Raw genomic sequence first — 12,376 nt, 5'->3', positions numbered from 1 at the left:
ACCCAGAGAAATAGTATAGAAGGATAGAACTCTGTAAGGCATAGCCTTGAGGGGCACTTTGGTTGTCACTCAAGGCTATGTCCTGGGTAAATATTCAGCAGAGTTGACTGAGGGAAAGCTAGTCAGACAAGTAGGAGGAGACAACTAGAGTAATGAGAGTATCAGAGGAAGGGGTGATTGACAGTGTCAGAGATCAAGGATAAGGGTTGAGAAAAGGACATTATATTAGGCAGCTAAGGGATCACTGGTATCTTTGGAGAGAACAGTTTCAGTGGAATGATAAGGTCCAAAGCCAGATTGCAGAGTTAAGAAGAGATTGAAAGGAAAAAAGTAGGCCTGCTTTCTCCCCAAGGAGTTTATCCATGAGAAGGGGGAAAGATAAAGGATGATAGCAGATAGGTATCAAACAAGTGAGGATATTTTGAGGATGGGGAGACAGGAGCATGTTTGCAAGGCAGCAGGGAGGCAGCCAATATAGAGAGAGAAATTGAGGATTATTAATGAGGCAGCAGAAATGATAGAGAAGGCAAAATGCTTAGCAATGCTATTCATTGTTCTGACCTTTTAAATTAAACTATTGGTTTTTTCTCTCAGTTAACTTACAGAGATTGGCTGCTATTTGAGATGGAAATCAAACCTGACAATGATATTCTTTCAGATGCAGAAAGGTAAATGTATCATAGTCCTGTGGATAGAGAGTTAAAGGCTGTGACATTATAAAAATTCATTCACAGGTTTCTAACTTGTAATAAGGTCATATTCCTCTTGGACACCCAAATTGTGGCAAATTCTTTGATTATTCCCTTAATTAAATTCTGTAATTCTAATTTTTGTTTTCATTAAAAGACATTTTGGTCCAATATTGAGAAGAGATGTACTAGAAAGAAATTCTTTATCTCGAAAAAATCATAGGCAAGAAACTTTTTTTTTTTTAAATGGAGCCTTGAATAGTCAAAGTACAAGATTGTTTTATACTTCAGTTCTCCCTAGTAGAACCTTTGATAGAAATGGTTGGTTCAGAATGTTTCTATGGACAGATGAACAATTTCTTATCATCTCTGTAAGTAATTTAACTATTATGTCCATCAGGGTCCCAGCTGAAATGTTTTTCTTTTCATACTGGCCAGGATCAAGGCTCATTGTCTAGTTTATTGTTTTAGGCTATGAAAAGAAACTGATTTTTGCATTTTGATGTTGCAGGCAATATTTTCATCAGTGGGCTTTGTATCAGCAGTACCTTCCAGAATCTTCTGTGACTGGAGGCTGTGATGGAGATTTGGAAAAAGCATGTGCAATTCTTGTTGAGACAATGGTGGATTTCAGCCTGAGGTACTTTAATAATTTGGGAGGAAGCACTTGTGCTAAAGGAGGATTCTTAATTTTTGTTTGTCATGGACCCTTTTTAGAGTGTCTCATGAAGCCTTTGAACCTCTTCTCAGAATAATGTTTTTAAATTCATAACATAAAGTACATATGACTACAAAGTGAATTAATTACCATTATCTTAAAAAAAGGACATAATTTGTTTTTCTATATGAGGTCACAACCCCTTAGAATATTATCCACCGGCTCCCCAAGGGTTCCATGGATCCCAGATTAAGAACCATTGTTCTAGAGGAGTATTTTTATTTTGCTCTTAATTGTAACATTGCTAGAACTGAAGCTATATTATTGCTAGTCAAAGAAAATGATAGATTCATCAACAAAATACATGTTGATACATGGTTAAAGCAAGTCTGATTCAAGTCAAAATAAAGTATTAGCTATTGACTTTACCCTTTAATTTTTTTTAAGGTTATTTCTGAATGTCAGAACTTTGTCTTTTTCTGTTCTGTTTTGGTACTACTTAGCATATGTGAATGTGTCACATGTGTTTGCTGAAAAGACTTAAGTAGTAACTTAAATTACTGGCATTATTAACTTTTCCATCCAATATGTTGATGGATCTTTGATGTCATGGATGTGGATACTCCTATTCCCCACTTTGGAGAGAGTATAGATCACAGCACATTCTTGCCATCTCACTTTCTATGACTTGGCCTTGTATAAAGCATCCATAGGATACCAACTAATGTGCTAAAGGCTCTCCCCTAGATTTCTTCACATGGTGTAGCTACCAGTAGACCACACAAGCTGGCCAGCAGTTTTTCCTCCTTCTCCAGTTGGTTGTTGTTTAATCTTTGTCAGTTGTGTCCAACTCTTCATGACCCCATTTGGTTTTTGGTTTGTTTGTTTTTTTTGGCAAAGACACTGGGTTGGTTTGCCATTTCCTTCTCCAGCTCTTTTTATAAATGAAGAAACTGAGGCAAATAGGGTTAAGTGACTTGCCCAAGGTCACACGGCTAATAAGTGTCTGATGTCAGATTTGAATTCAGGTTTTCTTGACTCCAGGTCCTGGTCTGTATTCACTGTGCCACCTAGCTGTCCTAGGTGGACGTTTCCAGTTGGACATTTCTCTAATTACAGCTTTAATGCCGTTTCTTCATTAACAGCATGTTGCAGTTTTTTCATGAGCCCTTTGCATGTCTTCATTTCCACATGGGTGACATCTACAACTTAATTCTACAAAAACTGGAGTAGTCCATACTTTGAAGTGATGTAGCATCACCAGAAGAACATTAATTTTTAAAAGGCTTTTGTTTTAGGGAAAAGTTTGGGGGAAGTACTGTACAGTTTCCCAGAATGCATTCCAGTGTAGGGTTCTATTTAATTTTGGGTCCAGTTCATCATCTTTGTACATTGTTTTACCAGGCTATACATTCTGATGGACCAGCCCTGTAGACTGTCACAGTCCAATTACATGTCATAGACATGTCACAAACAGCAGGCATTCTTGATGCACTTGGTTTTTCCTAAGTGGGTAGTTAGTCAAGATTCTTAAATGATTATGGACTTCATTTAAGAGGCCCTGCGATATTTCAGTGCTGAGTGAAATAGCACAAATCTGCAAACTGGAGCATCCATTTGGGACTCCTCTCCCATTTGGATCCTGTGTCAGACATCCTTTGTGATAGTGGCAGACACCTCCGGCAAGTGTAGGTCTCTTCGTTTTATGCCTTGCTCAATATTTATAATTAGAGAGTTGTTGAACAGAGATATCTCGTTGTTCTTTGTTTTATTTTTAACATGTGCATGGTAGACAGCCTACTGGAGAAGAGCCTTTTAAATCAACAAATCAAATGCTTTTTAAACAGCTAAACCAATAAGCACAATGTCATCTTGCATCCTTTGTACCTTTAATTCAGTGATATGACTGCAAAGATGTGATCTGCTTTAGAATGTAGTTTGTGAAAATCTGCTTCTTCCCTTTTCATAACTTTTTCCAGGATGATCTTGATTAATCTGTAAGTTATTCTCATAAATATCTATAGAGACAGGGAAATGAGCATGTGGATTATTGATATTTTCTATTTGGTGTCTTTGGGTTGGTAATTTTTTACAGGTGTTAAGTAATGTCCTCTTTTAGATATTCTGAGAATTGGTAGTTGCTTCAATTCTTTTGAAATTATATCACTTCTATCATGGACCTTCTTTCTTTATAATTCATCTAGGTTAGCTACTCTTCCCCATCATAGTGTTTTGTAGTGTCATTTCTTTTTCTCATGGAACCCATTGGGGCCCATAATTTTAAAGCTCAAATGCAGTGGCTCTTTTGTCATCAATGAAGAAAATGGTTTATTACAGTAATCTTGACAGGAGCATTAGGTTTTTCTTTTCCACTTAAGTTTCATCCTTAAATATTCTAAGGGCTTAATTGAATCATTAAGTTTTCTACAAAAAATATTTTCCCTCCACTATATTTTTTTATTTTTTTATTTTTGAGGCATTAGAGCATAATACTACAGTATGCTCAGCAAGATTTTACAGACAAGTTCATATTTTTAACCAGTGTTGCCCTGGGTTATCATATCTCTCTTGCTGGGAAGATCAAGTATTTTCTGAGTGAGGTAGTTGCCAGTTTCTAGATTAATTAGCGCCAGTTCCCATGGAAGTTAATGTGTTGATATCTGGTCTTTGATTAATTACCCATTTTAGAGGTCAATAGCTTGTTTAAATAGGTCATTGTGGAGTTGTTTTAATTTTAGGCTGTATCTTCTCATTCTGCTCTTCTCCTGTGTTACTGACTTTGGTCTTTGCTTTAGTAAGTTGCTGGTCTCATTGTACAGAGATGACTGGTTGGTAAATAACTCCTTCATTGATAACTCGTCATTTCCTAACTGTTTAGATAATTTGTCGTTGTTGTTATTTCCAATACTTCCAGCTCTCTTCCTGGTAAAAGCCTCTATGATGTATAAGCATCAGGCTTCCATGTAAACACTAAGCCTTTGGCCTCGTTAATATTTTATTCTTGAGCCTTGTTTTCCTGCATATTTTTTGCAGTTATCCTCATGCTCATTTTTTTCATTGAATACTTTTTCACAAATATGCTGACATATTTTGGAGGGCTTTAACTGAGTTCTTTCTAGAATTTTCTACCTCTCCATCTGCTATAACAAGTGCTAGCATAGAACTGGAATTGTCTTTGTGGCAGCCTTTTTACAAATGCTTGTGGTGAACATAGCAGTACAAGATAACCAGGCATCCATCCTATGCAATGTTTCTTGTTGCCTTTGCGTAGAATTGGGTTTAAACAAATTACAACAGGAAGTAGCATCTCATTACATGGAACACATTTTACAAGGTTCATTCTTTTAGACTCTGTTCTCATTTGATGTGTTGACTAATGCAGAAGATGTATCACACCCAGTTTTTCTTCAGAAATATAGAATTTCTCTATGACAGGTCTCTCACGCCTTAGGTTGTGTCGTCAGTGTAATATCCATGATATAATTCATTTCCTTCTCTTGATTCACCTGTTAGGTATTTAATGAATCCTTACTGTAGAATTTAGTGCATCTTTCAAAAACTTTATTATATTGTGGTAATTGTGATCTCATCAATGCCAGTAACCTTCCAAGAGTTTAGATTGCAGCTTATTCCCTCCCTTCCTTCTTTCCTCATTCCTTTCTTCCTTCCCTTTCTCCTCCCTTCCTCTCTCACTTCACCTCACCTCACTGCCTACTTCATTTATTTAAGAAGCATTTATTAGGTACCTGCTATGTGCCAAGCCCTATGCTAACTGCTGTGAACATAAAGATAAAAACAGAATAGTCCCTGTTCTGCCCAGTAACTTACGTTCTCCTTGGGGAATGTGTGAGTAGTTAAGTCAGTATAAAGAATATGCAAAATCAACAGATTTTCAGGTTGTGGAGTTAAGGGCCCTGTTTCAGGATATAAGGAAAGTCTTTTGTGGGAAGTGGCACTTGAGCTATGCATTGAAGGAAGCAAGGATTCTAAGAGGTAGAAGTGACAGAGGAGTACATTCCAGGCAGGGGCGCAACCTGTGTAGATGCATAGATGTGACATTTTATCCCAAATGTCACATGCAGTGACCCACAGATGGAAGTTTGGTTGGAGGGTAAGGAATGTGAAATCAGCCTGGAAAGATGGGTTGAAGCCATATATTAAAGGGCTTTAAATGCCAGTCACAGGAGTTTATATTTTATTTTAGAGGCAATAGAGAGCCACTGAAGTTTCTTGAGTGAGGGAGTAATATGCTCAGACCTGTGCTATAGGAATATCAATTAGGCAAGTGTGTGAGGATGGATCAGAGAGTGGAAAGGCTGGACAGAGCGAGGCAAATTAGCTATCTGTTGAAAAAGTCCAGGCAAGCGATGTTGAAGGCTGAAATTAGGGTGATGACTATGTGAGGTGACAGACATGGGATATAATTGACATGACTTGGCAGCTCATCAGCTGTAGGGAGTGGTGAAAGAGGATAAGGTGTTGGTGATAACACTGAATTGTAAACCTGACTTTGGACGCCAGGCAGGTTGCTAGTGTACCGCCTAGAGAAACAGGGAAATTAGAAAGAGGGTGAGTTCTTATTAAACACTAAAGCATTGTTCACTCATTTAAGATCACTTGGAAGAGCCTCAAAAAGATTTATATAAAAGCAACCTATAAATTGTGGAATGACAAGATTAGCTCTGTAGCAATTAATATTGTGGACATCATCATTTAAAATGCAATGCCTAGCACTTTCTCTACTCCTTTGTGCAGCTGACTGTGTGTTCCTTATGGCTGTGCCACAAACTCAAACTAGAAGATTTGATGAGCCTGGTGATAGACTGCATTCCTGTCTTCTGAGAACCAACCTAAGTTCATGTCAGAGACGCTCTTCACCAGGCTGGCCTCAGGGTGATAAATTTTCCAGCCGTAGAAACTCAGGAAGACTAGTGGCTAAGGCAACTAAGGTTGCAGTCTAAGTTTGGCATTGTCTTCTGATGTAGTAACATAACCTAACGATCCCTGGGCCTTACAGTCTGACCCTCTGCTGCACCCTTAGGAGTTCCATGGTTTTTCATTTGCTCTGCAGCTGAATTTTGTTTTATGTGTTATCTCCCATAACTAGAGTGAGTTCCTTAAGAAGAGAAGATGTCTAGCTTTCTCTTTTAAAAAAAAAAATCTTTTTTCTCTTCCTTCCATCTCCCCCTATTGGAAAAAAAGAAAAAAAATCTCATTTAAAAAAACAAACCTCAAAATCAAGCAAAACAAATTCATATATTAAACTTGTCTTTAAAAAATGTCATATTCTATACCCAAAGTCCATTACTTGCAGATGAACCTCATTATTATTTTTACTACCTCTCTAAAGTAATCCTTTGAAAATGATCAGGCACTAAGTACATTAATTCACATAGTATTGTCATTTCTATTACATTAGCTCGACTCTCCTCATGAACAATTACCATTTCTCCAATTATTGAGGTCTGTCTTTGTCTGAAAGAGTGTTTTGTGGTTTTATTCTTTTAGCTCCTGTGTGTGTAGACTTGATATTTAAACTTCTATACTTATGTACATTCTACATTTATTTGAAATGGAATTTCTCTTTCTATCACTTCTTATTGGGTTTTGTTTGTAATATACAAGAATATTAATGATATTCCTGGCTTTATTTTATATCCTGCAACTTTGCTGACGTTATTGTTTCAGTCAACTTGTAGGGTTCTCAAAAACATAATATAAGAAATGATAATTTTCTTTTCTCTTTCCCTGTGCCTATTTCCTCAGTTGCTTTTACTTGAATTATTACTATAGCTAGCATTTCTGGCCCTATATCCAGTAATAATGATGATAATAGACATCCTTGCTTTTACCCTGATGTGGGAAAGATCTTTAGTTTATTCCTATTATGTATAATTCTGACTCTTGGTTTTAATTTTTATTTTTAAATATTTTATATTTTTCAAATTACATATGAAAACAATTTTTACTATTCCTTTTTTTTAAAATTGTGAGTTCCAAATTCCTTCCCTTCTTTTCTCTTCCCCCTTATTGAGAAGGCAAGCAGCTTGATATGTTATATGTATTAAGTCATGTAAAACTTTATTTCCATATCAGTCATATCTTGGTTTTAGATAGATACTACTTACCATATGAAGGAAAGGTCTATTTATTCCTATATTTGTAGTTTTTTAATATGAATGGGTATTGTATCTTGTCAAAAACCATTTCTGCATGTATTGCTATAATATGATTTTTGTTGTTGTTATTAATATAGTGTTTTATGGGGGCAGCTAGGTGTAGAGCACTGGCTCTGGAATCAGGAGGACCTGAGTTCAAATGTGGCCTCAGACACTTGACACACTTACTAGCTGTGTGACCTTGGGCAAGTCACTTAACTCCAATTGCCCTGCCTTCCCCCCCTCCAAAAAAATATATATATAGTCTTTTATGTTGATGGTTTTCCTAATATTGAACCAGCCCTGCATTCCTGGTATCAGGTACAACCCAGGTTATCTGGAGTGGGATTAAGATACCCATTTGTATTTTACCCTCTGGTACCTCATTAATGATAAGTGACCTAAGATGGGGGAGGGGAGAGGAAGAAAATTCCCCTCCCTCTCTCCCCCAGTGGGATCAAAGTACCCAGCGGGATCAAAGGGACATCTAGAAAGGCTGGCCTTGGCCACTCATTATTATAGATTGGAGGAAGTGTGTGTGTGTGTGTGTGTGTGTGTGGGTGATATCAAGGGGTTTTGAGATGAATCTTCAAGTAGCTTATAGTCTAGGTGAAGATCCAAGGCATAAATACATGAAGCAACTAGAGAAGACAGTAGATGATGAAATAACAAATCCTTGGCACAGGCAGCAAGGAGAGAGAGGAGGTCTATGATCAGCATGATTAGAGAATGCTTCATAGAGGAATGGGACCTGGGGACAGGGGATTTGAATAGACAAGGAAGGGAAGGGCAGTGCAAGAAGAGGGAACAGCACAAGCAAAGATAGGGATGTGTGGGGTATAATAAGAATAACCAAGATGTACATGGTGTTAGACTTGGGCCCTTTGTTCTTTTCTGCCTCTCTGGATTTGGAATTTTCCCATTTTCCTCTTTGACACTTTATTGTTCAACCACCTATGTGAGAAGCAGCATTGCAGAGTAGGAGGACTAGACTTTTAGAGTGAGGAGAGCTCTGCCCAAGTCTGAATCCCAGCCCCGTGTGGGAGTGTGAGCAGATGAGTATGTGTGTGCACATGTGAACGTGTGTGTTTGCATGCGTGATTATGTGTGTGAGTGGGTGGTGTGCTGTACCAGCATTCATTTAATGCTCATTGTGTGGTCTTAGGCAACTTACTGAACCTTGACAAGCCTCAGTTTGCTCATCTGTGAAATAGGAGTCTTGAGAAGTCATCTAGTCCAATAGTTTCATTTTTACAGATGAAGAAATCTGGGCACAAAAAAAATCAACTTTACAAAAAGGTGGGGGGAAGAGCAGCAAGCTTGGTTATGTAGTAAGATCTTGGGGTTTTAGTGGATTGCCAGAGTCAGCAGTGAGGTGTGGCAGCCACAAAAGATGATGGACTACATTAAGGGGAGCAGAGCTTCTAGAAATAAGGAGATGGTGATTCCACCATACTCTTGCCTCACCAGACTTCATCCGGAGCTTGTGTTCTGTTCTGGGAACCGTAGTTTAAGAAGGACATTGAAGGCCTTGACTTCTGGTCATATGAAGAACAATTGAGGGAACTGAGTCTGGAAAAGAGAAGACTCAGGAGCACATGATATGTTTCCTCAAGTATGTGAAGAACCGTCATGTGGAGCAGGGGTTAGGCTTATTCTGTCAGACCCTCAGAGGGCAGGACCAGGAACAATGGATCAAAGTTGCAAAGATGTCCATTCAGACTTGATGTCAGGTAAAACTTTACAACAATTGTCACTATCCAGAAACGAACTGAGCTGCCTCTAAGCATGGCAGGTTCTCTTGCTTGGAGGCCTTACAGGGGAGGCTACATGACCACATGGGATATGCTATGATGGCCATTCTTGTTCAGAGAAGGGTTGGGCTAGCTGGTCACTTGGGTCTCTTCCAACTCCCAAATTCTGTGATCCTGTGAAATTGAGACCCTGAGTAGTTACAAACTTGCCCAAAATCAAACAGATAGGAAGTGGCAGAGTGGAGATTTGAAGCCAGCTCCTCCGACTCCATATTCCTTTTCTGTTGTGTCAGCCTATCTCCATGATGATATTTGTACTACCTATTTCAAGAGTCTTTTAAGAAATATAAATACTTGCCTCATTGTTACTTATACAGAGTCATAAACATTTCCTTTAAAAACTCCCCATCTCCACTTTTTTCCTACCCATCACAACCCTAGAGGCAACATTTTAACTGATAGGGGCAAGGAAGAAAGCAAATTATTGCTACATAATCTGTCTCCCTTATCCCCCTCATGGTCGTGGTGAATGTCATATACTGTATCTTTTCATCGTTCCTGAAAGAAGTGAAGAAAGTAGTGCCTTTTGCCACCTGGTGGGGAGACTGGTGAATAAGACTTAGTAAATTCCCAGCCCTGTCTCATTCATTTTCAAAATATACACAATCCTTAAGTCAACAAGTCAGCAAGCATTTATTAAGTTCTTACTACGTGCCATGCACTATACCAAGCAGTGAGGAGTTAAGAAAGACTAAACAACGGAAGAGACAACACACAGGCCGCTTCATACAAACAAGATATATACAGGACGAATTGGAGATCATCTCAGAGGCGAGGTACTGATGAAGGAGGACTGGGAAAGGTTTCCTCTACGAGGTGGGAGTTTAGCTGAGCCCGGGAAACCATTAGACAGTTATAAGAAGGGAGAGAGTTCCAGATGCAGAGGACACGTAGCCAGGAGGTGAGAGGAGTGTGTCTTGTTCAAGGAACAGCCAGGAGGCCAGGGTCACTGGATAGCAAAGTTGATGGAGGGAAGACTAGAAGTATGAGAAGGAGCCAGTTTATGAAAGGCTTTAAAAATGAAACAGAAAATTTTACATTTGATCTTGGAGGCATTAGGAAGACACTGGAGTTTATTGAATAGGAGGATGATTTGGTTCTTCCTGTGCTTTATGAATGGACTAGAGTGGGGAGATCTTGTGGCAAACAGATCAACCAACAGGCTGTTGCAGCAGTTACCAGGTGTGTAGCCAAGATGGGGTGGAGAAGTAGATCATGGCAAATGAGCTAAGTTGAGGAATTGAGAGGCTAGTTTATTTGAAGGAGTATGAGTATGTAGGCTGAAGTCTCCTAGGGCAAGAGCCAGGAAGGAGAAAAAGACTGAGCCAGGCACTGAGCTCATTGAGGAAGGAAGGGAATATCCTGGAGTTCACCAGAATCTTGGAAGGCTGGCAGATATGGATTGAGTGACCCTCAAAGTAGGAGAGGATACTGAGTGATGGTGATAGAAAGGAAGCCCTAGAAGTGGCAGTGGGAGCAAGGAGCATTCCAAATCCCCACCACAACCAAGCACCGTAAGATAAAGTGTTGAGAATCATGCTAGAAGCAGTCCTTGAGAAGTGCAGGTGTTTTAACAACCCAGCTAGCAGCTTCTGTGGGGGCATAAGATCCCCCCCACAGTCAGCACCCAGGAGGTTGCCGGGATGCCGGGAAAGCACAGGTCCTTTTTATCTGCTTAAACAAGGAAAGCACGGTGAAGGGGTTGACCAGCTTACTTTAATCCAGCATTCAGTTAGCATACAGACAACATTCATTTAGTTCAGGGGAAAAATGCCAGCATTCAGTTAGCATTCAGTTAGTTCAGGGGAGCATACACACAAGCATCAAGAGACATACTTCAGGGGAAAAAACCAGCACCCTGAGGTTCAGAACATTCATTTAGTTCGGGGGAAAAGAACTAGCACCCCAAACCTTAAAACCAAAATACAAACAAATTACAAATATCAACAGACAGACCCAGTACAATTCAGTTACCAACATATGGGCTCGGCCCGAGAGCAAGGGCTGGCCCAGAGTCACGCTCGCCACTCTGCCGCGCCAACCGGAAAAGGAAAGAGAGATTTTCAAGCTGTCCTCTCCCCTCTTATAGAGTTCTTGACATCATCAAGCGCCGCCTGAATGACCAGGGCTGATTGGTTCTTGAGTTGGCCCCTCCCCCTAGCGTAGACTAGGTTAACACCCAATAGGGCATGGCTCTGGAGTTAACACTTCCCCTCAGCCAGCCCCATGACTCATCACACAGGAAGTTCTCTTCTTCCTGGCATGATTTCTGGGCTTCCTGTCCCAGAAGAGGAGCAGCAGACCCAGCAAGGCCCAATGAGGTAAACTGAACAACCCAAAGAAAACAAAGGCCATTCTGGTTACAGCAGGTATGACTACCTGTCTGTGTCAAGGTCACTGAGTGGTTATGCCCACACGCCTAAATTTTAATACATGTGTAGGATCAAAAAGGACAAAAGCTATTATGTGGCTCTAAGGTTCAGAATGTTGGGATAGCATTTAGGGTGGTTTTAGGCTCCATTGGGCACATAGGTCTTCACTGGGAAATATATCAAACAAGGCAGTAGAGAAATAGGATTCTCTAATTGTTTTCCTTGCCCACTTCCAAGGAAACTTCATCTTAAGGATCATAGATAGATCTTTGCAAATGAATTGGGACCTAAATCTCAAGTGAAGAAACTAGGTCTGGTCAAGGGCTAAGAGAAATACAACTTGATAAAGAAAAATATAAAGATGTGGGTAATTCTGTATGCTTGGTATCAGTTTATAATAGTATGTAGGTTCCTTCCAATATTGAGCAAAATTGACATGGCCTTAGAGGATGAAGTGACCTTCCCCCCTTTAGTGGACAATATACCAGGTAGTCATTGTACCACTGTACCAGATGCTAAGATGCAAGAGGCAACACAATGGATGTAATTTGGCTAATTGTTGAACAATTAAGATTTTTTTAATCTGTTTTAATTTCAGATCCAGTAATTGTTATCCATTAGAAAATTCAGAATTGTCCCTTTGTGGCAATATAGTGAGTCGTGATGTTCTCTCCAAATTACAGGT

General features: G+C 39.5%; 1 protein-coding gene across 1 annotated transcript in view; it reads left to right on the top strand.

Moving 5' to 3' along the window:
* The window catches only part of FANCA (FA complementation group A), a 103,303-nt gene that overhangs the window by 76,436 nt on the left and 14,491 nt on the right, over positions 1 to 12,376 (top strand). Inside the window, exons 29-31 of the mRNA XM_036750246.1 lie at positions 595 to 668; positions 1,201 to 1,329; positions 12,290 to 12,374. Coding sequence (XP_036606141.1) covers positions 595 to 668; positions 1,201 to 1,329; positions 12,290 to 12,374 — 288 coding nt within the window. The remainder of the gene's footprint in view (positions 1 to 594; positions 669 to 1,200; positions 1,330 to 12,289; positions 12,375 to 12,376) is intronic.

The sequence above is a fragment of the Trichosurus vulpecula genome, chromosome 3, assembly GCF_011100635.1.
Source record: "Trichosurus vulpecula isolate mTriVul1 chromosome 3, mTriVul1.pri, whole genome shotgun sequence".
Lineage (NCBI taxonomy): Eukaryota > Metazoa > Chordata > Mammalia > Diprotodontia > Phalangeridae > Trichosurus > Trichosurus vulpecula.
The sequence above is the reverse complement of the archived record's forward strand: the minus strand, read 5'-3'. Positions and strand labels throughout refer to the sequence as shown.